This window comes from Erpetoichthys calabaricus, chromosome 10 (assembly GCF_900747795.2).
Source record: "Erpetoichthys calabaricus chromosome 10, fErpCal1.3, whole genome shotgun sequence".
Lineage (NCBI taxonomy): Eukaryota > Metazoa > Chordata > Cladistia > Polypteriformes > Polypteridae > Erpetoichthys > Erpetoichthys calabaricus.
In genome coordinates this window covers 169900908-169926853 of record NC_041403.2, presented here as the reverse complement: position 1 = coordinate 169926853, position 25946 = coordinate 169900908, and the positions used below count along the sequence as shown (strand labels likewise).

The 25946-nt window shown below is 38.5% G+C and overlaps 1 protein-coding gene across 1 annotated transcript in view; it reads right to left on the bottom strand.

The window, feature by feature from the left end:
• Nucleotides 1-6052: 6052 nt before the first annotated feature.
• Nucleotides 6053-25946, bottom strand: part of stil (STIL centriolar assembly protein) — a 194437-nt gene continuing 174543 nt past the window's right edge. The window contains exons 11-17 of the mRNA XM_028812478.2: nt 19697-19811; nt 14632-15654; nt 13339-13480; nt 12036-12237; nt 10750-10948; nt 8889-9163; nt 6053-8126 (exon numbers count right to left, since the gene is read on the bottom strand). Of these exons, the coding sequence (XP_028668311.1) occupies nt 7358-8126; nt 8889-9163; nt 10750-10948; nt 12036-12237; nt 13339-13480; nt 14632-15654; nt 19697-19811 (2725 nt within the window). The 3' untranslated portion in view covers nt 6053-7357. The remainder of the gene's footprint in view (nt 8127-8888; nt 9164-10749; nt 10949-12035; nt 12238-13338; nt 13481-14631; nt 15655-19696; nt 19812-25946) is intronic.

Below are 25946 nucleotides of genomic sequence, written 5' to 3'. Positions count from 1 at the left end.
CCCAAAATGCAGAGGTGGCTTTGTCCTTTCTTAAGACTTGCAGTTTATTATAGTCAACCTATTCCTAATTTTGCTGCACACGTTGCTCCATTAACTGATTTGACAAAATGCTGAATGAGTTCCATTAGTGATGCTTGTGAAAGTGCTGTTAATGATCTTAAAAAAAGACCTCATTTCTTACTCTGTCCCTCAGACTCTTGGCAGACAGATAAGAACACGTTTGAGTCGTGTGCCATTTGATTTCAGGTTTTTGTTCTACAAGAGCACCCACTTGTGCTGAGGGACCACCCAATGCGGTCACACCGGGCAAGTGGCATGTGAGGTGCAGAATGAGAGCCCATGGAGGACTCACTGCAGCAGGTGAAACCTCCACATCTGACAATTGAATAGCACCACCCAGTGGCCTGGTGTCACATTGTGTACTCCGATGGTTCCCACCAGGAACCGTGTAACTGCAGAGCAGATTAATGAGTAGTTTACGCTAACAACTCTTTCGCTTCTATCCACACTAACATCTCCAGATCTTTTCTAAAGGTTTGTCCTTCATGAAACATGTAAATCTTTCCTACTGGGTGTGTGCAGTTTGTCAGCCAAGAGCAATGTTTGGTGAAGTTCATCGAAATGCCATAAGCACATGGAAAACCGAGCACCTGACGAAAACAGCAAAACAGATTTCTTTGTCTGGACAGATAATGTGACAAAACGGGTATAAGGACGCTAAAGCCATGAGAAATACAGACCAGGAGTCTGCCAAAAAAAATACTCTAGTGTTTCAAGGCATTGTCTCAGCCAAAGCTGAGAAAGTTAGGAAAGGACTAACGCCACAGAAGAGACGAGGTAATGATGCGAATTGTCAAGAAAGGGGCCTGATCACACAGCACATCGACTTTTGTGAAAAGCTCAGTTTCCCGAACCTAAGCTGCTGCACTTTACAAAGAGCTTCCAAATGAACATGCCGTGGCGAGAGTTCCTGAGCAAACATAATTGAAATAAAGTACACTTCCAGATTATCAGTGTTAGTTGGGACAAGGTTTACTGTTAGCTTTCCAGAACGTTCTACATATGCTATGAATGGAGACAGGCTAGGGCAACCATCCGAGGTCAGTCAGTACACAGCCGTGTGAGCAGGGCTTGTCCTCTCGTGAAATGGAAGCAGGCAGGCTTTTGTTCTTTAGTTTGCCTTATACAATTTCTTGTATTAGGAATTTGTTAGTTTTCGCATACCCCTTGGGGTCAGCCATTGTACAGCGAGCGCCCCTGGAGCAATTGAAGGTTAAGGGCCTTGCTCAAGGGTCCAGCAGAGTAGGATCTCTTTTGGCAGTGACGGGGATTCGAACCGGCAACCTTCGGGATACCAGCGCAGATCCTTAGCCTCAGAGCCACCACTCAGCTTACCAAATAAAAATGAGACTTATGAGTGGCTTGGTCTCAATGTGTCATTGGACACCGGAGAGAAAGGCGTCACCACACCAAAACACTTTTGAGACATTCCTATGGACACCTAGCACCTGACTTCCAGCTCAGGCTACTCAAAGCCTAACATCAGTCCAAGTGCACAGCGGTCAGTAGTAACACTGGCCTTAGTTTAATGTGTTACCTGGTCATCAATGGAGGGCACCAGCTCACTGTACATGGTGAGACATATCAATGGCGGCCATAAGCGGCCATCGCAATCAAACGGTGGCTTGTGGTCAGAGATATAAAAAGCAAGAAGCAATCAACGCCTCACTGCGATCCATCAGCATGCTTTCCATGAGACACACAGACATTACGACTTGCTAATCGAGGCCACAAGCAAGAGGACCTTTTCTGAAGAAACCAAAGAAAGCAGGAGATTGCAACAGTTTAATTATTAATTGAACAGAGTAAATAAAAGGAGCTTACAAAAGTTAATAAAAAGAACCACATACGTTTCCAGTTGTGGTCAACAGAAAATGAATTCCAAAGGTTAAAATGGTTAATGAAATGTAAAGTGAATGATTGTATTGTGAACGCTAAGGGAATAATTGGTCAGCAGAATGAACAAGATGGCTCATAGGAGATGATGTACTGAGCAGTAATTTGTCTTCTTGTGTACAGGGCGGTTTTTGTCACGTGTAAAATTTGAGTGAATGATTTAACGAGGCACGGCCTGATCATGTTTTTGAAGACACCCACAGCACAAGCAGACATAATCTGGCCTGTGCCTAATAAAATGCCTCCAACTCACCTGAAGTCGGATGCAGAGACCTCACTGCGCCACGTGACATTTGCCCAGTCCTACACACTTCCTGTAGCATTTCAAAGCAACAGGCCCTCTCTTTAGTACCACATTGCTGTCTTAAATAATAATTCTTTGCATTTATATAGCGCTTTTATCACTACTCAAAGTGCTCAGCAATTGCAGGTCAAGGGCCTTCCTTGCTCAAGGGCCCAACAGAGCAGAGTCCCTATTGGCATTTACGGAATTCGAACTGGCAACCTTCCGATTACCAGTGCAGATCCCTAGCCTCAGAGCCACCACTGCACCATGTACAGCATCACAGCTATGGGTACCGGGGAGTGAACAGAGTGACTGTATGGTTGCAGTGGTAAAAGAACACCCACCTGGGGAGAGCACCAAGTAATACAGAGGCCGAGCAAACCTAATGGGTGTCCTACCCCATTGTGCAAATTAATCAAAGCAGAGATTCTAAGAATGAAAATCTGCCAGAGTGGGCAAGGAACAATTTAAACATGAAGCATCAGCACCGCCCCAGACAATGAGGTGCAAAATAGGTGAGGCTCTCAACCCTCAGCTGTCTTCGTAAGCTACTTTTAATGATGACCTACAGTACGCTGAATGCAGTTTGTGAAATTCTCTTTGTGCCCAGGGGGCGGAAGCCTGTTTTCAGCTGAGGGATGGACCACCTGGCCCTGCAATGTCCCCTATACACCTTTGGCTTTGTGTGTGTGTGTGTGCGCACACACACACACACACACACACACACACACACACACACGTACGTCCAATTTGAACTTTGGAGTGAGGCACTGGGGCTCGATGGTGGTCACCTGGCCACACAGTAGTTAGCTCTGCTGCAGGACAAGCAGTGTGCAGTTGAAAATGTGCTGTGTTTGTAAACTGCGTGATCTTTCTGTGTTACTACAGCTTCCGCTCTTTTCACCACAAAGCCATTCAATTCTAAACTTGAAGTTTCAGTTTAGACCGATCATAGACAATCCATTTTCTTGAGCAGGGGCACGGTCAGGAAAGGATGGCGATTATGTCAAAAGGGTATCTCAGTGATCCGATGCCAATTGGAAAAGAACATACACCGGCATTGCATGATTTGATCTTTTTTTTTTTTTTGGTACTCTTTCCCCCCCACCCAATTTGACTGATGCCTTTATCCACGATGACCTAAAATGCAAATGGTTACATGTCGAGTTTCTAATTGGAGTATGTGCAGGTGAAGTGACTTGCTCATGGTGTCAGCAGTGGGATCTGAACCTACACATCCAAAGCTTCGTCCACTAAACTCACTGCCTACTTAACCTGAGTAAGCCTGCATCCTTTTGTAGTCATTAACAAAAAGAGGGAGAGACGTGATTAGTTATGTAAGTTCATCTATCCATAAGAAGTCCACTCCTATACATGAAAGCCCTGGGAGAGCCCCACCACAATTTCCACGAGAAAATGCCACTGATTAGAAGGAAGAATCATTTGTATACATTGGCACTCTATTTACTACTGACCCAAAAGATTGAAGATCCACCACAGGAGGATGAAGGAACATTTCAAATATGAGAATATCATCGGGTTAGGAAAAACGCAAAACCCTTCATATCTGAACCCAGTTTTCAAATCCAGTTTTATTATGAAGGAAACCTCGCTTTTGGAAATATTCAAGGGTGAGATGCAGAAAAAATAAAACATTTTCACATAAATTGAGTTTAAGTGTACCATACTTTAGGGTTAGAGTCCTTAGCCATTAACATGAGAAATCAAAACCTAATATAGTGAATAGGGAAACGAGAAAAACATAAGAATGTAACGGACACCACCATTACAACATTTTGGCTAACGCTTTACATGCCACAGACCAAATGATACCTAGAGTATGGATGGCACTTTTACACACACAGACTTTTATCAGCTATACACTCATTTCAAAGGGATGAAATTTTACTCTGAGTCTGTAAAGTCTCCCCCCCCCCCCCCCCCCCCCCCCCAAATAATTCATAACATTTTGGAGCTTCTCCAAATAAGTCTTGCTATTGAAGTTCCAACATTTTTATAAGCATGTAGACTCGGTGCACATTTTGACGACAATTCAATATTTACACTAGCACTCCCTGTAACAAATGCAGACATGATTTCCTTCAGTCCCGGATGTGTTGGAGGTTGGCGGCTGCTCTTTCACTACAAACAAAACCTTCAGTGGTGGTCAGCTGATGCAGTGACTTCTTTGTCTACTTAAATTCACCCCCCCCCCCCTTTCACAGCTAGCACCGTTTAGAAGACACACACAAAAAAAATAAATGTGCTACTTACCCAAAGATAAAGGGCGGTCATGTACAGTATGTATAAACTGTCAACATATAAAGTCTTTCCTAGTGACTTCACTTTTATTTCTATCTTTTTATTTTTCAGATTTGCCTAACAAAAGAAAAAAAAATACACATACACCATGATTCACATATACTTAAACTACAAATGTAGTGAAAAGTCAAGCAAAATGACATCTTTTATTGGCTAACTAAAAAGATTACAATATGCAAGCTTTCGAGGCAACTCAGGCCCCTTCTTCAGGCGAGATGTGATAATCTTACAAACTACAAATGAAACTCTCACATACTAGGCTCACGTATTTCACTACAGATTACTGAAGTGTGTCGCAGCTCACCTTTAAAATTCCCTAGTGCACGATGCTTTCTTACTGTTACTGTGCCATTAAGCAAAGTGCACCTCTTTGGCGATTAAAGACTACTGGAGTTGATCCTCAAGGCTTCAGGTAATTGGTCAAGGAGTGTATCAGCTAGGACAAAAATTTTTGACAAATTAAAACAAAATACTTTATTCTACTAGAAGTACTGCCAGAGAAGCCATGTGTTGCAAGTTGAATGGACATGCAAGTAGGAAGTTCACTGTACTTTAAATACAGTTCGGTCCATAAATATTTGGACAGAGACAACGTTTTTCTAATTTTGGTTCTGTGTTCAAAAAATGATTTGGTTGCCTCACATTTTTATGTAATCGTTTTGTTCACCCCACGGAATTAAAGCTGAAAGTCTGCACTTCAACCTCATCCAAGTTGTTTACAATACCACAATGTATTTTAAATGACAGAACCAAAATGAGAAAAAAGTTGTCTCTGTCCAAAATATTTACGGACCTAACTATGTCAATACATCTATACCTACTAAGTGCTCTGAATCATTCAGTCATCCACACAGTTGCAGACCTGCTCATTTCAGTTCTGAGTAGTACGGACACAGCCCATCAATAGCAGGGACAAACTGTAGGCAGGACAACAGTCTACTGCAGGGCACACTCACAAACTCTGCAAAGAAGTTTAAACAGGACGGCAAGTGGCGACAGTCAGGATGTTTCTGTTTCTGATCCTTTTCTGCCCTCTAGTGGACTTGAAGAGCATTTAAAAAAAACAAAAAAAAAAAAAAAAACAACAACCTGCCTTAGTTTGCAGATAAACAAACGTATGAAAGTAAAACATTCACAAAAAAGTGAAAGCATAACAGGTACTACAGGAGTTGTTAATTACTTAAGCTATTGCTTCACATAAGAACTGTAATGTTTAACTGGCCCACAGTAAATAAGACTTACCACACCTCTATTAACAAGTAACTTTTCTCAGTTATTGATTTCTGCTGCAGAGAGGTGGACGTGTAATAAATAAACAGGATACTCCTAAGAGAAAGAAAATAAACTTCCAGTGGTGTGATGGAGAACCCACACTGTAGGCAGCCCGGACATTTCTGGATGTTTGATTCAATCTTGTCCTGTACTACATTTAATTGTGGTTAATATGGAATTAAAAATAAAGGGAAAAAAACTAAGCATTGATGATCCAAAAACACTTTATTAAAAACCTTGAAATATAAAATTAAAACCTTTATAAATACTTTACAAAAAATATACACGCCGGCAAAATTTGACACCCATTTTGTGAGGTCCGCCTCCAAATTAGTTTAGAAATCTTAAAACAACTTTACAGGAATAGTTATTTTTTGTATTAACACTGATTTTTGGTCACACAGTTCATAAGGTCTAAATTGCCCAAACACAATGACAGCCAGAAACCAGAAGCAAATCTGGGAGCACCAGGATCAAAGAGGTAAAGTACAAGTATGCCAATGAAGGAAGACGCATCACAAATACAGTGAAAGGCACTTTCAGCCCCACTCCAAGAGTATTTAGACTCATTAGAAAAGGGCACAACTGAAGAGGTGGGTCATGAAAAGGAGTGGGGAGAACAAACAAATCTAATATTTTTATGCCGTGGAGGTGACTGGGTACTCCCAGTTATTTCTATGGTCTGCCAATTACACCAACAAACTGTTAAATGCGGCACAAAAGAAAAGGTGTGAAACAGGACGGCAATCACTGTGGAAAAACAAGAAAATACTGACCCATACAGAGATTGGATAAGCCATTAGAAAGAACTAAAAGAAATGAATCACACGAATCAACACAGACATGGTGGCAGAAGGTGATTTATAGGGGGACATTTCCTGTGTTTGTGACAGAACAATAAGAAGCTGAGAGTGAGGCAGTTTTCTCTGCATCGTATCAATGTATGGCTAATGTTCACAATGATCCACAAGGAAAGGAGGAGGTCAGAAGACTATAAATGACTCCAGATAAATCCAACTTTGACTCTGCTTCATAAAACGCCCCTACCTGTGACCACAATACTTGTGCATTAGATCTTAACATGTTTCATGGAAACTGCGGTCAATAAAGAAAACAACGTTTTCACAGCCTTGACCAGCGTGTGCACATGAATTTGCATGATAACAAGAAGCAAAAGGAGTGCGAGACCAAATACAATTCATGTACTGACCCTGCGCCAATCTACAACACCCCAGTAGGAAGGTTACTGTTCTGGGTTAAAAATAGAGATGTGCAACCGAATATCAAATCATTTAAAAAATTACCAGATGGTTATCCAATATGGAACAGTAAAGTTACAGAGCATTGTTTCAATATGCCTTGTCCAACATCCTCCAAGCATACAGAGAAAGTGCTTTCAAAGCGCCTCATTTAAGAATAAACAGAAGAGCCATAACAAGCCTATTCATTGTGTAAACATTCATAATCATCATAATTGTATTACTCTAGCAGAGTCAATGCAGAATGGGCACAATTTAAACTTCAGAAGAGCTTGGGTAGTTTTTTAAGCCGGTTTATGTCCAGAATGTTCTCCACAGAGTCGCATGGCCCTGCACGCCTATGTATTTCTGGAGAGCCAACTTGCAGCTTCTCAGGGAACAACTGAATCCCGTTTTCTTTTTCAGAATTTGCAGCAACACAAGTCTTGGCTGCTAGGAGTTTCATTATGGGCTTCAAATCTTTAAGCAGCTGCCGAGCTTCGATTTTCGATGTTTCAGGAGGTACAATTTCATTTGTAATGTTTCTCAGTATATTTCCCTCTCCTTCACTGATGCGTCCCGCAGACTCAACCTCTTGTTGCAAGTTCAGAGGTGACCTGGCTAATGCTGGGCCATGGCTTAAGTTAGAGGAAGTTGCAGGAGAAAAAGCGGTTTCACTTCTTTTAGCAGAATGGACCTCTTCCTCATCTTCGCTGCTTTCACCACATTCAATGAGCCCAAACTTTTTCATGAATTTCTTGGTAGCAAGAGACATGTTGCTGGGTGACATGAAGGACAGTCCTACCGTATTTGTCTCTGCAGATTTAGGCTGTAGAATGCTGTAGATTGTCTGCTGGTCATTATTTTTAGGGGTGCCTCTGCTTAAAGACAACTGTGAGAGTTGGGAATCGCTGAGGTACTTCAAGGCAATGGCATTCGCCTCAAGACTTAAGTCAACTGCAGTGGATCCACAGCTGCTCATTCCGACATTTGCAAAGGACATGTAGTTCAGCTGAGGGAGGACTGCGTCAATATTAATGGCGGCCAGAGTGCTGGGGTTGGGGAGAAGAGGAAGAGAGAAAGTTACATCTGTGCTGCTACCCAGGATTTTGTTTTCCAGTCCCTCTCTCATATATACATTGTTTTCCTTTCTGTATTTCAAAATATGGTGTTAGTTACCATAGAATTAAACACTCATCTTAAACCTATTTTAATATCTAAAATTCACAGCCACATTAAAACATAGGGTTTAACTTCAAACTATTTTGCAATAAACTACACAGGAAATCAAAGTGAAACCAGATGGGAGCACTTTGTTCACTTGCAAGCCATCCGTCCCCCCCACATCCCAAAATATTACTGCAGTCTAAATTTCTAGAGTCTTCTAGGTAGGACTTAAACAGGCAAGGGCCATCATGGTCCCAGTGAGCCTCAATGTCTGCAGGGCTTTGTTCAAATCAATTGGTTAATCTTGTAAAGTAAGGGAGTCCTGCATCCCAAAGAGAACAGCCAGCTCGCTAGTGCCTTCTCAAATACACCTACTGCTCAGTGTATAAAAGGACTATGGGCAGACAATCTTTCACTTTTTATGAAAACCTCAATCAGCTTACATATACAATTTAAACTCATGCTAACTATATCTATTAAGATACAAAGGATGTAACACACCGAGATCTTTCACATTTTCAAATCTGACAGCACTCCTGTCTCAAACGTTGCCAAGAAGGGCAGTTTTTACTACATTTGCTTTCTCAATATAGAAGAGAAATAATAAAAATTCACAAATATGACTTTGCAGGAGCAGGTCAACTTACCTGGCACTCTCCACTTTAGCATTTTCCTCTTTCTTGTTTTTCATGTCCAAATCAACGGACACACCCAGTTCTTCTAAATGTTTGGAAATGGCATTCATGACCTTGCGTTTGTCATTCTGGCCTTCCCGGACTTCCGGTTTCTTTTTTGTGCAGCTGCCTCTTCTCTCTTGGGGCTCAGAAGGCAAATCCAGAAATTTGTGGCAAATGGGGGTTGGTGTACAGCTGGTTTCTTCCTCTCTTTTTGAAGAAACATTTAAGTAGTTGTTCACCTGGCTCTGCAATACAAGAGCATTTTTCATGTACAACTTACTCTGAACATGTAAAATATCTGAAAACGCACATGTTCATATTAGGTGCTTTACACAAAATTAGTGGTAGTAATGCTGGTTTAAGGTCTCTTAATTAGGCTCAACACCTGGTAGTCGCACATAAATGATTGCTTAGTCAGTGACAGCATCATATTTAGTAAGCATTTGTCGTTTAAGCTCTCCCGTGGATAAGTCGGGGCTTGGTTTTACCATGTAATTTCTGGTATTTTATGATATCTGTCGTATAAGTTGAAGGTGCAAAACTCAAACTATTGGTCCAAGAGATTATGATATGCTAATGCCCACCTGAGAGAGTAACCACGGAGACACTGCCTTTTTTCTATATATAGTGCCTACGTGACCTCACGCTAATACCAGAACTATTCCGACGTTTGCACTGTTTTGTGTTATCTCACACCATCATACACCATCATACACCTTAATCGTAAAGAGCATCCCTTATCTGTGATGGAGCGTTCGATCAGAAGGAAATTTAAAGCTGGTTTTAAATTAAAAGTCGTTGAAGTGGCGAAAGAAACTGGTAACTGTGCTGCTGCCACAAAATTCGATGCGTCTGAGAAACTGATGTGAGATTGGAGGAAGCAAGAAGATGGTGAAAGAAAAAAAAAAAAAGTGTCATATTTTTGAATGGGCGTATAAGTCGAGCTTTGATTTTATGATCGATTTTTCAGGTTTCAAGACCCAGCTTATACACGAGTATATATGGTAGGCAGTACCAAAAAGAGGTATACACGTGCAGAACTAAGAGGGAGAATGAGAAATGAATAAATATTTAAATAGCTTGGAATACAACATACAGCATTAACTATTGCACAAGTGTGAGGGGCATCAGCAGCAGTGACACCACCCAAACATTTAGTCAACCACATGCCTTCGGTCAGAAAATACAGTCAATGAACTAGGTTGACTGAAGCAAACCCAACTTGAACACACCAACAGATGCCCACAGTGATCAGCTCGAGTACAGCTGCAGTGCCAAATAAGGCAGGTCATAATGGAGAACAACTTGCTCTAACTGATTACAAAAAGGGCTATGGCATCTGATGGGCCAGCACAGTCCCAAAACACACAAATACAATAAAATTAAAAAAAAAAAAAAATGTATGGTTGCACTAGTCAAGAAAATACTAAAGCAAAAATCCTACGGATGATGTCTGCTGAGAGAGAGATAGAGATATAATATAGAGAGATAGATCTATTATATTATATTATTAGTGCCATGCCTTAAAATACCATTACTAAGCAAGCATTATGATTGTAGAAAAGCATACAAACAATGCTCATAAAAAGCAAGATATTTAAAATCATAGCAGAACTTGCACAATCAATGGAAAAAACATTTTATAAATTACCATATCTGTGCCTTTAAAACACTTAATAATGTAACTGTTGACAAAGACTAACACCTCATTATGCTGTCATGCTTTTCTTTTGATAATCCAACAACAAAACAATATGGGATGTTCAGAGTTTAAGATCATGACTTGGTTTATTTTTTTTTTAGTTAAACATTTCTGAAAACATGTACTTACTTGTAACTCCCGATAAACATTTTGCTCACTTTTCACCTCCCTGGGTATCAAGCTGCCACCATTTCCATCTTCTTTAAGTGCCATTCTGGCACCCTCTACTGGAAATGGCTGTAAACACATGCTTCCTCTTTCACGGAGGACTGGACTTTGGCGGACAGCATTTTGGGAACTACGGCCATCCCAAACATGGGCTGTTGAACTGAACACAAAAAGGATAGGTGTTATTTATCAATATATAATAGTGAACAGCAAAATATCCACTAGTTTTTTTTTTCCCCCTCTCAGGAAAAAAAAAGATTAGACAAGGCAATAAGTGAAATTGTTTTACTACAGGACTTTGTGGACTTCAAATCATGTAATACCTACACAGTTTCTTTTGTAACCATAAGGTGCTTATAACAGAGTCATTATACTTCGTTCTCTACACATTTCTACAAACAAGAAGACCTTAAGAAACAAAACCATAAAGGAACCAAAAATTGACTTTGGCTATGTGCAACTTTGACTCATTTCGTATTCTGACACACAAGCTGGATTTAAATGTTATGTCAGTGAACAGGCACATTATATTAGTGAGAATATTCATTCAAAAGTGGAAAGGGACCATTTGATAATAAGTTTATCAACACACAGTTTCCAATATGAACAGTAAAGATCTATATGTGACCAGTATCATCTGGTGCCCAAACATTCCACTGCGGCATCTCTGCAGCTGTCACAGTAGCTCAGAACCCCCCACACAAAAATTATACGGATGAGAAGAGCACTTGTATACAAGTGTTCAGCAGTAGGATGCAAGCATAAATAAAACTCTCTTAGCAGTGGCTTTGCCTGCAGCTTAACAGCACAAAACAACTGATGATAGAGCAGCAACATTGAGGGCTGCATCTTGTTTGTTTTTTAAATGTACTAAAAATAAAACCATGTGCCAATGGGGAGGGAGAACAAAAAAAAAAAAAAAAAAAAACACACATTTGTACCACTGCACATGTTGTGCAGACTGACAAAGGCCGTAAAGTCTGTAAGAAAAAATAAGACAAAGGCAATTCAGGTAGGACCACATATCGAACATACATATTCACACACCTAAGTACCCTTAAAGTGACCTGTATGAACTTGGATTAGAACCCCAGTGATCTTTAGTAAGGTGTGAGGCTCCAATTTTTGTTTCTTTTCCTACTTTAAATTTAGTATCATTTAACCTGTACTATACTAAACTTTAAGGCCCCTAGCAGTTAAAGGTTGGTAATTTGGTAAAGATAAAGATAGATAAAAATCAGACTTACGGTTGAGAGTCTGAGATGTGGGTACGTTCCATAACACTTGGAGAGTCCACTGCCTTCAAAGATGTGGTCATGCTCTCTTCAGTGGTAGCCTTTGCGGTGCTGATGATATTCATTTCATCACTGGCATTTTGTACCTCCTCAGCTAGGATTTCAGTATTCTGCATTGCCTCTTCAACTGGAGAGTTCCAAAATAGGCTGGCACCTTCAAAATGCAAAACTTGTAAATGAATTAAATGTATCCAAATCACCTGCAGTATTACGCCATTATAACTCTAAATATACCTCCTTATTTGTGCACACTACCCATTATAAACCTGCCTCAAATTAAAACAAAGAATAAAAGATGCTAATGAGGAACAAAAGCAGCAAGCAATTTGCACTCGTGTGGAAGTTTCAAAGTAGGAGCGAAAAGTGACAAAATCTCAAGTTTTATTAACAAGTTCCAAGAGTTTCAAAAGTAGAAACTTCAGCAGCAAGCAAAAATATAAAATTGTAAATAAGTGTTAAAACTGATTTATTCTTTTATGTGTAAAAAAAATGGTAAAAGACAAAATATTTTAATTATATCAGAAAACAAAAGTGTATAGGTAATATAATTGTGACATTTGGAGTTTATGTGTCATAATAAACCCTGGCACTAAATTAGAAATTGAGTTTTCTGACAAAGCATTTGGTTTTTATTAACTTCATGTAAATATTCTCACTTTGTGGAGCTGGCGTAGATGGTGTGAATGTTGGGCTATAGCATCACCAGCAACACAATGCAATCAAAAAAGAAAAGAAGCCAAAATTCAATCCAGCATAACAACAACACTGCTTATTCTGTGTATGTGCACTTTTTCGTCCACTCAGGTCTGCCACTGAACAGCTTCTGGTGATGCAGACTCTCTTCATATGTAGCTCCTAGTTGGAACGAACTGCCCACCCCCTTAATGTGTTTAAGAAGTGACTGAAAGCCCTACTGCTCTGTGGATAGATAGCATAACAAAACACCATAACCTGTCTTTAGAGCGCTTCACTCGTGATGACCAACTTTTGTACCTAGTCCTGCTACACTAATACAGTTCCATTATAAACAATGATTCTTTCAAAATAAACTGACTGCAGCAAATACCTTAGTGAGAGAAAAATGAATCTATTTTATAGGAATGCATTTTTTTTGTAATGTCTTTAGAAATTACTTTATCACTAAGGTTAGTGTTTATCACTAAAGTTTCAAAGTACTTGAATCTTCTTGGTAATAAAATCTCATCACTTCAGACTCTCTGAAGGCAAATGTACATTTTTACAGAGTTCTGCATACCTGTGCTAACAGCAATGCTGACACAATTTCTCTTCTGGACACTTTGAGTTTCCATGCCAATTTCTGGTGATGAACGGAGAGAAGACGAGCCCTTTGCACTGGAGCCTTCCGAGTTACTTTGAGCCTGAAGTATCTTTCGGATCTGAGACAAACAGAAGAGAATTATGGAATAAAAGATATCACATTAATTCCAGCTAATTTGTTAAATCATAGTAAACAAATATATAGAAACATTAGCTTACAAAATATCTTACTCAGTGCAAAGCATTAAAGCACACATTACAAAGAAATCTTTGAAGTGCAGGACAAAATATAATTGCTAAACCACAAACCAAATGCTAAATTTAACTGGTAAGTGCTATTGTAGGTTTACAAGAGAGACACTGAATAGGATGCAAAAAATGTGTCTACTTAAACTTTAAACTAGCATATCTTAATACATAATTTGCCTGCCTCCTTACTCACTCATTCACATCCGTCCGAAGCCGAATGCACAGTCACCTTCTGCGCAGCTACCCGAAAAACCTTACGAGACCGATATCCAACCCCCAACATTGCGGCATGCGGCGGATTTACGGCCGCAAAACTTCAATGAGAAAGGCGACTTCGATTAAAGCTCTAGAGGCCTGAAAGGCGATTTCGACTACAGCTCGAGGCCTAATTACGTATTCTAATTCAATTACGCATTCATTCAATACACCTATATCAGGTTTGTGGTGCTTATACTTATTATTATTCCATATTGTACTGGAACATTCATCATTCAATATTATACTATAGGCCTGGAAAATTCATCAACTAACAGTACAAGCCTGTACAGTAATGAGTAAAGCGGACTACAATCATTACAAAACAACTTCTTCGTTACTTAGCATTTGTTCTTCATAAACTGCTGACACAAACTCGTGCCTGTTTCATCTTACGTTGTCGAAACGGGCTCTGTCTCTAGTACCAAATATTTCCCCCCAAAAAATATTTAAAATTATTACCTAATAAAAGAAGACAAACACAAAATCAAGGACAACTGACAAAAGTATTGCTGTAATTGCAAGCAGTAACTTATGAGCCAATTTTTCTTCTTACTGGGAGATGCTGCCAAAAAGTGCAAATCTAACAGTCCGTATCTTAAATCGGTTTCTCTTTCTCGAAACGCCAGAATTAGTTTCACAGGAACAGGAAATGGTCATCACAAAAGCAATATAATACAGTATGCAAGAAAAATGTACATGTAACATTATATTTAAATTTTCTCTAGAGCACAATTCTATGTGCACATAACACACACAAATATACCTGAGCCTGCAGTTCTTTCAGTTGCTTGTCCTGTTCAAGAAGAATCCTGTAGGCATCAGCAGTTAGTGGTACAGTTTTATCTGCTACAAGGTGCAGAGAAACTGGCGGAGATGTGGTATGAATAGTGGAAGGATTCCCACTGTATGGGTGGTTTTTTGGAGTTCCTGTTGGCATGGCCTCATGGACAGGGGAGAAACTACTTGGGATGCTATGAGAAGGGAGTCCCCCATGGCTATTTGAATTACAAATAGGGCTGAAATGAAAATTAGGCTGACAGCTCAGATGCGGATGCGAGGCTGGAAGATTTCCTTCATGAGCAACTGAATCTGGTTGACAACAGAAAGGACCTGGAGGAACAACATTGGGAGGGGGTTGCCATGAATTTACTGGACAACAAGGAGCACGTGCATGATTTGAGCAAGCATTACACATACTGGTAGGGTGTCCATGTGGGGTTGGAAATGGAATGTGAATGCCAGAGGGGCGAGAGGGAGTTTGAGGCAGACTGCCAAGACCATGTGGAACATTCCTATGAGATGGTCTTGCAGGAGAAACACGTTTCTCAACACTTGGCCGTCCTTGTCTGGATGAGGGAGGAGGACAACTCTTGCCAGATGTCAAATGCACCTTTCCCTGATGAGTGGAGCTATTAGGAGAAGGGCTACTCTGTGGTGTGGATGAGGAAGAAGTGGAGGAGACCGAAGAGGCTGAAGATCCAGAATTCTTTCTTACTACTGGTCCTCCTTTCCTATTAGCTGGCTTGCTTTGAGTTGGGCCTGGATTTCCTTGATTGGTTTGATTAACAGGAGCCAATGGGCGCCTTATTGGCGGTGGCCCAACACTTGGCCTCCGACCTTCTTGCATTAGTTCTTGCAAGTTTGGCAAGTTAGAATTTTTAATTGTTTGCTGAACACCAGAACTTGGAAAAAAACTTGGAGAGGTTCGTGTAGCCTTTCTTGCTTCTTGAAAACTGCCATCAAAGACAAGTGAAAGCTCTGGCACAGATGGATGGATCAGTTTAAACTGTGAAGAAAAAAAAAAAAAAAAAAAAAAAAAAAACACATTCAGTTCATATATGTTCTATTCATTTCAGTAACTAACTAGATAATTAGATGACACAGACAGGACACCACTAATATAAGCTACATCGGGACATCTTTAATTCCCATGTTGTATGGACAATATTACACTAGTGTCTTCCTTGTTCTGCCCTCCCCTTCGCTGAAATCTTGTACATTAAAAATGTGCCAATCAGATTACTGCACACCCAGTACAGGATTCATTTCAGCTGTTCCCCTCATGTAAAAGATTCGGATCACTTGAACCTAAAACCTCATAATTTGAAAACATTTTTTTTCCTGGCTGCTCAACCATTTACACGCCATAAATTATCTGTGGCATATAAGTATGTTTGACATCTTGCAAGATATTTAAAATGCATTGAGGAAGTAGGACCTATCCCAATGACAACGCTTTCACAACAGACAGAGAAGAATTCATTGCATTAGATATGTGGACAACCTTGCAAATAAAAATATTAAAAACACAAATTTTACTCAAGTCTAATTAAAAAGGTCTCATCTACTTTTGTAACTTTTCCTGAAGGTTAGGTTTAAGTCACAAGATAAATTCTTTAAAGAGAGAGTGCAGCTTATTTCATAGTGTTTGAACTATTTAACAGAATGCAATTCATGATTAACAACAATTATATAAAAACATGTAATATTAATTCTTTAATAAAAACGTGGTCAAGAGTTTTGCATGGAATACTAAAACACTGACAGAACAGCTCCACCCAAGGGACCTTAATTAGTTGAATCTCCAATTCAATACAGCATCTGTCTCTCATCAAGACTGCTCGATTTTGAAAGCTTACCAGACTTTACTAAGGACTTTAAATCAAACAAAGTTAATCTAACTTGTAACAACAAAAAAAAGACACAAGGCACACTGTACTGTAAATCCATGGATCTCTCTCCAGTACAGGCAATATGCTTTCTTACCATCAGTCCCTGTAATCGGTGGTCTTTTACATACAAAATATTTACAGACTATGTAACAGTCACAGAATGTTGCCAACAAATTTAAACAGCCCCCTTCACCATCATGGTCCTCCTGTCCAATACATAAATGTGAAGAGTTTACTACCAAAATCATAAAACTGTCCCTCCGAAATTTCAAAATGAAGGTTACCCCATATTAAAAAAAAAAACAAAAAAAAAACAACACACCATACTTAACTCTAAAGATTTTCTACTGACTGCCTTCTTTTTGCCAAGCTCTGCTGAAAATATGACACTTTTGAGATGAATGGAAATGTTGCTGTTAATCAGGTATGTTTCTAACATCAACACAAATGCAATTCCTACGTCCAAACTAGGTCTCAAAAGTTCCATCAATTCTTCTGCATTTTTAAACCTGGTATTGCAGTATTTACTGTAGTTATTTCAAAACTGAACCTAACCATTTCACCAACACTTCACTATGTCATCAGTCGAATCATGGCCTCTATGCTATGTAGTTTTAACCTTATAGTAAAATCTGATATGGCATTAAGTACAGCCTGCAAGAATCCTGACATCTCTCAAGCACATGTATCCTGAATTTGCAATACAACTTATAGGCCTGAGTAAAAATATTGATCTTCCAATTAACCATTATTTTTTCATTTAAATGATTCAATATTGATCCAAAAGGCTCAAAATTGATCTTGTGGATCTCTATCCTGCTCAATTACTATATGTCGACTTTTGCTTATCTTCATTTTTGGTGTCCAATCTAGTAGGTGCTAATGCACCAGTTTAAGACTTTAGAAAAAGCACTTTACTACTTCAAATAAAATGGTGTGTCCTCCTCAACTGAGATCAGCTCCTTCAACACTTAAATCAGATGTGTGCACTTACTTTGGATTCAAACAGTACATTAGTAAAGACCAACTGCACAAAAGTGAAGCCATATGTAAACTCTGCAACTCAGAAAGCATTGTAATAACACAACAAACTTGCGAAATCATTTATCCCAACGTCACCTATAGACAATCTCAGGCAATATCCAAATGAGTACAACCTAAATCTACACTGGAGACAGCGTCTATCGCCATGTTTCCATTTAATTCACCCTGTGCCCAAAAAACAAAAACAGAATCTATAGCAATTTTTATCTGTAAAGATACAAGACCCTACACCATAGTTGAAAACGAGGGCTTCCACCAAATGATACAGGTTTTGGAACTGCAGTATGCTATACCAACCAGAAAGCAAATGAGTGAAGTTATTGTACCCAGGCTTCACGAAGTTCTTAAGCAAAATATCACCACATCTCTCAGGTCAGCAGAGACAGCAACCCTAACTTGTGACCGCTGGACATCCAAGGCAGCAGATTCTGACATGATAATCACATATCACTACATTAAAAATGACTGTGCATCTGTGGCAGATGTGTTGCAAATAAGAGTGCCGTATGCCAGGCACACTGGGAGCAACCTCATGCAACATGCAGAGCTGCTGAAATGGCAGGCTGTTGTTGCAAAAACCTTTCTAGCATTTCTAATGCACTTTCCCCAACATGTGACCACATCAAATCACAAGTTTGTGTGTTAGTAAGTACAATAAACATTGCTTTCTATTTAAGCATGTGGCTAGCTGTACTGCTACAGTGGGAAACGTTTTCAATGTGCCTCACCCAGCCAAGCACGCACACAATTGTTGGAATTTTCAGAGTAGCGTGTGATATTAAAGTGATAACATGAAGTAGTTCCATCAGCTGTACCACATTTTTGCCAGTTACGATGGCAGGTTCTTCATCTTTAATGTTACACTCTTCCAACACCACAGTCAACATTATCAGCTCTACATCCTTGTTTGAAAACATGTACTTTTTGTCTGAGCAGGGACTGTGTGGACACATTTTTGAGAAAGACTAATGCGACTGCTACACATAAGCACCTGAAGATGAGTAACTTGTAGAATTACACAAAGCGTCTTCCCACTGTATGTAATTCTGACTAATTCAAAATGATTTTAAAATGTATTCGGCTGTTGGACATTTGGAAAACAGCTTAGTTGAAGGGTGTCAACTTGGAGATTTGTTAGACATGAATAGGTTACTGAATAACATTTAATAATTAAGAAATATTTGATTATATCACTCACAAGATGATACAGATGTATTAAGAAGTAGATGCCACTGCATTGTATTAAAACAAGAAGTCCCCATAATATTTGAGGTCTGTGACGTGGCAATACATGTTAGTTCAATTGTGGTGAATTTTAAATAAGTGCAACGTTGTGAAAAGGTTTTTTTTTTTTTTTTTCTAAATAAAAAGGAGTGATAATATTTTGTTCCACATCTTGCAAATACTGATGTTAACTGTTCATTGCTAATGAATTATTGCTTCCTAAATGTAATTCCATGCTTATGCATATGTTATAAAGTCACTATGAAGACATCCTTCCAACAGTGTTACTGAAATTTGTCACATTAAATTTCACTTTATCTATAGACATGGCTAAGTAATCACTAAAACAGCTAGCACTTCAAAATGTATTGGTGCATTCTAATTCAATCAAGACAAAACCAATATCTAATCAGGACATTGTGAATCAAAACTGAATCAGGACATCAGTGTTGATACCCAGCTCTAATAACTTACACTTCTTTGCAATATATCAGTATTTTCTATGTAAAAGGACCTCGTGAGCATGATCAATGTGCAAGGCGCAACCACCTTTGACTTTACAAACCACACATACATATGAGGTTAACTAAATCTGGTGGAATACTGGTGAGAAAAATCAGTACCCAGAGAAACTATAAAGGAAAATGAAGAAATTTGTATCGAGAATTAGTGTGAATCTTAAGTTTCATTTTATAGCCATCTGCAAAGATTTCAATGCTAAATAGGCACAAATTTAACACTTGTTAAATATTGCAGCTTCAAAGGGCCAGGCCTTGCTCAAAATAATGCAACTTCCAAAGCTGCATTTATAATCAGACAGAGCCACTTTCCACCCACAAAGCTGCGTTTATCCATAAATGACAAAATTGTTCCTTTTTCGCTTCTCACCTGCGGGCCTACAGGATGTGGACTTGGTGAAGGCCTTGGAGAAAAATCCTCATCCTCAACACCTGAATCATGATCAGTCAATGACAGTTTGCTTCTAGGTGAACTTTCCCTAGACCTAGAGCAGGTAGAAAGAAAGAAAGAAAGAAAGAAACACATGAGCCTAATGCAATGAAAAACCTATATGAATAATTTTTCTGAACACAACAAAGCAGCCTAAAATATATAAATCTAATGATCCCTTGAACTGCACAGCTCTTATTAAATGTATTACATTTATTTCAAGTAGAACACTTTCAATTTTTTTTTCCTCTCTATTTTAGGATAATCATAATTCTTGTTCGTGGCTCTATCAATACCAAACAAGGGGGCAAAGGCAATAAAATATCTCCAAATATGATGTGCGATCATTTCTGTTATTTATTGCAGTTTGTCACCTGGCTTGGGTTTGGGGCTACTAGATATTTGATCACATAGAAATTGTGGAATGCTGTTCCTTAAACTATTCCATTTGAGGCTAGCTAGCTAGTTAGATGCTCTTTAATACACATTCAAAACACAGGAAATTCTAGTACAAACAGTGTGGAGGCAATTTCCAGGTTTACTCTGTATAGTTACACATACACACACCCGCCACTTAGCTTAGTACAGCTTCCCACACCACTTAAAATACCACAACACTATCTATCTATCTATCTAATTTGATATTTTTATCTGCCCCTTCTGTTTTTCAGTTCGTCTTACTGTGTGTTTTGAAGAAGCTTCTATTGTGCAAAATAAATACAAGACTATGCAACATTACTAGTCTGTAGTGACTCAAATCTGATTTTTTTGTCTTAATGTGACACAAATAGAATGTTTTCAGGGTTGTGAAAACATGGAAAAGTGATCTTTTTACATTTAGAGATGAGTCACTTCAATATGTGGTCTTAAATCTGTTATGTCCTGTCAGGACAGAGGGGACTCAGATGGTGATTTTAGTTAAGTTTGGATTCCACCAAATAAAATGAAATATTGCATTTCCTTTTGGTCCTCTGGAGAAAGCAGATTGGACATAAAATTATTATTATTATCTGCTTTTAAGCAGATGCTCTCTGGAAAGATCTATTATTAGGTATTTCCCCCTCATTAAATCATTGAGGGGATCTTACCATGTCGGAGGTAGCCGAGTAGACACCTGCTTAAAAAAAAGTCAGTCTCCTGGTTTTGGTCTTCTGCACTTAGTTCAAACTGCACAGGACGGTCCGATGGCGCCACATTCTTCAAAAACAAGCACAATAAGGATATGTTGTTTAATTGGACTTTTCAAATAAACAGTGAGGAAGGACATGTGTGAAATGATTAAATGATTTTAGTACATAAATTGTATGTTTTATCAGGTGCTTCAGATTTCAGTATAGCAGGAATTTCTTATTTCTTAAAAAAAAAGGGCATTTTAATAACATTACTACCACAAATGACTTTTCAAACAACATGCATGTGTCCTAACTATGCAGCCATACACAATGCCAACAGTGTAATTTGAGCAAAAGTATTCATTAAATAATTTTACTTAATTAAATTTTGACCTACCTTAAACAAGTTTATGTACTCTGTACTTGTCAGCAACTGGAATCCAAGTTTCTGCTGACCACTACAAAGATGACACTCATAAAATTCTGGATCCTTATGGGAAAGTGAATACAGGACTACCAGAAAATTCCCATTTTCAGAAAGAACCCTGCACAGAAAAACAGTAATGCTTATAATCATATATATAATAAGCCATTTGCAGAATAAGAAAAGAATGACACTACATTAGTTCAGACCATTCCATGTTTGCAAACAACCACCAAGGGTACAGAAATACGGCCAAATCTAACAGGTGAGAGGACGCGACTACAAGAATGCAGTACAGTTTAATGTTCTTGGGGTACAGCTATGCCCATATAACATGAATTACATAACAACGGGCTACTAACAATAACTGGACATAAAAGGAAAAGAATTTAAATACAGAATTCCAAAAAAGAGTCTTCATAGTGTGCATTACAATTCTAAAATAATCTTTGCAAGACAATGTGCCACTGGAACTACCACTCTCCAAATATGAATTTAATTTGTGTGAAAGACTGTATCAAGTAAGAGGTTTCAGAATATTTACAAGGAGGACAGCAACTAGAGAATATTGTTTGGAATGTTTGCTGCATAATCATATTTCCAATACCCATTTGTATGCAACTCAAGTTTACAGGGCAACAAAAACATATAGTGCTATATAAATAAAACATTTACCTGTCTTGAATAGAGGTGCTATACAGGTATCGAAGACACAAAGCCCAAACGTGAGGGCTATTAATGTGGATAATGCCACTTAACCATCTGAAAAACATCAACAAGGCAGAAGTAGAAGAGAGAAACCAAAATATTAAAAATAGTAAACAGTGAATAGTAGACATTGTTTGTTTACACCTACATTTTATTGAAATTAAATGGTCATGTTACACTAGGCACAACATCCATTCAAAAATAACTCTTTTTGCAATGTTTGATTTTAAGATACCTGTATATTAAATTGTAATTACTTAAAACCCCAATACTACCCTGTTTAGGGAGCTATGTGAACAAAACTACTATTTATATAAAAATTTATATATAAATAAAATACTAAGCCTAAAAGTGCAACTGTGACGATTTTATGTCACTTTTTTGTCACGCTTTAAATCGGGCTTATTTTAAAACCTACATATATACATTTGGTATCATTCGTTTCAGAAATTATCAAACTTTAATGGGATGTTGTTAGATTTTCAGATTCTAATTCCGTTTTTTAAATTCTAAACTAAAAAAATATCATGTCTCGTGAGACGGGACTTTGTACCAAAAGATTTAACCACCCCGGGGCCATAAATAAAACACAAAGAGTAGGACAACTGCTGTACAGGCTTTTAAATGTTTGTCAGCAGCAGCAAGCCAGCAGTTGATCAAGCAAAGAGGAGGTTAAAAAAAAACAAAACAAAACCTATTTGTTTCCCATTGTATCACCATTTAAGAGGGGGTTTCGAAGAATCAACTGTGTCTCCTTGGGGTGCGTTCAGCCCCCCTGTTCACAACGCAAGCATGAGATGCAAAGCGGCTGGCGAGCGAAGCAAGCAGGGGGGAACTCCCTAGTATAAATATCAAAAAGAAATGGCCTAGTAGGTATATTTTAGAACATTAACAAATTCTTGTCAAATTTTTGGAAAAGCCCTACACAATTCCTCAGTAAGAAAATTTGATTTTTTTCTTAGTTTTAGATGATATGTCACTTTCCCATTCAGTTATGGAGGATAGTTTAGGATCCCCCCCCCCCCCCCCCCCCCAATTAAACATCTGACAAATAAATGAATAAACTTCATCTTAATTTAGGACATACCCAAAACAGAACACCTAACAAAGTGAATCCTTTGATGATGTCATTCAAACTTAAGGTGAAACCTCAGATATATTTTGGATTAGTTTAGTCTTGAAAGAATTGTATGATTCCTAGCTTTAAGGAGGAGGACACAATGTGTTATACTTACATTCCAACCAGAGGCAATGTGTAAGCCTTAGGGTCTGACTCTAGAATAAGCAGCAGTTGACGAGTCTGGTCCATTGTAAGAAAGCTAGAAGGGGAAAAATGTTGTACAAATTTTTAATTTCTTCTGTACCAAATTGACCAGTGCTTTAGCAATGACAATAAACAATAAAAATAACAATCACATTTTCCTTATAAAACATGTGAATTCTAAAATTGATTATCAATGCAAATTTCACCACATAGATCTATCATGAACAGTCCTATAGTATTCAAAAGAAAAAAATAATTGTGATGGAGTCTTAAAAGAGATTGGTGCATTTACAGAGTAGCACTAACGCAATGTAAAGTCCAACTACCACTAGACAAGACCATGTGCTTCAACGCCAATTCCATTTTAGTAATTGAAATCATTTTCCACAGTAAAAGCATCAGGCTCAGGCAGTAGCTGAAAGGGCATCACACAGTACTCAAACAGATGGAAATGCAATCCAATATATTCCTTATATAGAGCACTTCATTGAAAAGTTACATTCTAAAGAGATTTAATGTACATGGACCTTCTGCACAACTTGCAGGATTCCCATCTATTACCAATGACTGGCAAGTGTAAATGTGGTCAACATGGGAGCATACTAGAGTAACAGAGACGGGCATTAGTACCCATAAAATCACATACTACTTAATTGTATCTGACCGACACACTACTCAGCTACCTAATACAACACATATCAGTGCACAGCAGAATGGAGACGGACCAACAAATGCGGACATTAATTCACTCTCACTTTCTGTGAAAGAGGCAGAGGCTTGTCCATCCGCCACCTAAACCCTGACCAACACCCCCCCTCCAAAAAAAAAAGGGCCAGCAGGCTCTCTTTTAACCTATAATAGCTATTGCGAGTCAAAGCCATGAACGTGACCCATGTAGAAAGAGAATCCAGTATTAAAAAGAAAATGTGGTGTGTGTGTGTCTGCTACTACTGGCTACCATACTGGCAGGGAAAACACTATAAATACTTGGGAGTTTTAGAATCCAAGGATAAACAGATTTTGTTCTCTTATTATATAAGCTCATGCTTGGTAGTCTAAGAATGCCCAGAAGAGAATGGTCAGCAAGTTGGTGTAGCTCCACAGATTTGTGGTTGTGTTATACCTAACCATCCTCAAAGCTTTGGTAATATACAAATAATTCAATACGCTACTGTATTGATTTCTCCCACTACACCTCTATCGTTATCTAGAAAATAGTAACAAGCAATCCTGTACATAACCACGCAAATGTATACAGTACCAACTAAAAACAGTCACTAAACAACCTAGCACATGAATTATTGGGATGTTGGAGGAAAACCTGAGTATCTGAAGAAAACCACACAAGCACAGGGAAAACATTCAAAATCCATATCAAGAGTGATGGAGCCAGGATTAGAACTTAGCCAGTGAGCTAACCACTGTTCAACCATGCTAACCCTATATTACAAAATGTTTATTTGTTAAAGTCTGATATCAAAATTTGAAAAGATTATTGTGAATCGTTCAAAAAGTGCTAGACATCCAAGTACTGGAGTAAACAAAATATTTTACAACATCTGGCCCATTGCTCATCAACTTAAATGTTAAAAATGAATTGCTTACAGCTTGTCATATCCCATTTCAAGACAATAAAAAGCAATCAATCAATCTTATTCAATGGTAACTGAAACACACTTTCATAGTAGTACACATCTGTGTAAAGAAATAAAAACAAAGAAGGTACACCAGTGCACTAAAATTCTTTGACATAAGATGACAAGACAAACCCACTTACCCGTATTTGCGTGTGCCCTGAACATGAGCAATGTTCACTGGTCTGCTTAAATTCCGTGCCAGTGCTGTAGGAATAATTGATATAGGTCGAACTGGAGTAACATCAAAAGTGTTGGCAACTGTCACAGCTCTCCAGTGAAGGCTGAAATTTATGTTATCCATGTTCTCAGTCCAGCACAGACGAGATCTCATAGCGAGAAGCCTTGTAGGGCTTAAGGTTTCTCTGCTACAGCAATGCTGTTGAAGCATCTAGTCAAGAAACAAAAAGATAATCAACTGAAGAGAATGCATCTATTAAACAGTATCAGTGCTGCCAGCACTGTTAAACAGAACTGTCACTCTTGGGGGCAGGGACCAAAACAGTGCTGTCCCTTTTAATGGAAATCAAAACAGGCCTCAGCAAACCAAATCACATTTTTCAATTTCCATTTCATATGAGCAGAAGCAACAATAATATTTCCAAATGGTTAGCAAAGGCACCCAAGAGGTTACTTGGCACACTGCCCAATCAGTAAGAAAAACAGATTATAAAAAAAAAAAAAAAATGCATCTTCCTTTTTTCCTTTGGAGCACACAATATCAGTCCTCTCATCTGAGGCTGTCATCAGTTTAGTTGGCAGAGTTTTACTTTCCCAGCATAATTATTTCTGCATGTCACAGAACCACTTGGACCATCTGCTACCAACAGATTGGTATAACAACCACACAAATAAAAACTCTGGATATCATTCTTTTGGCAAACACACACAGCACAGCTCAAAACACAGAACTAAAATGACTTCTGGTAAGTAGAAGAAAAAAAAAAAAAAAACACAAAAAAAGTAAATAAAATATGAAGCGCTTGATACATTTGTTTTGTTTTCCTGTTTCACTTGTAAGTTGCACCACAGAACTAGTCACAAGCCA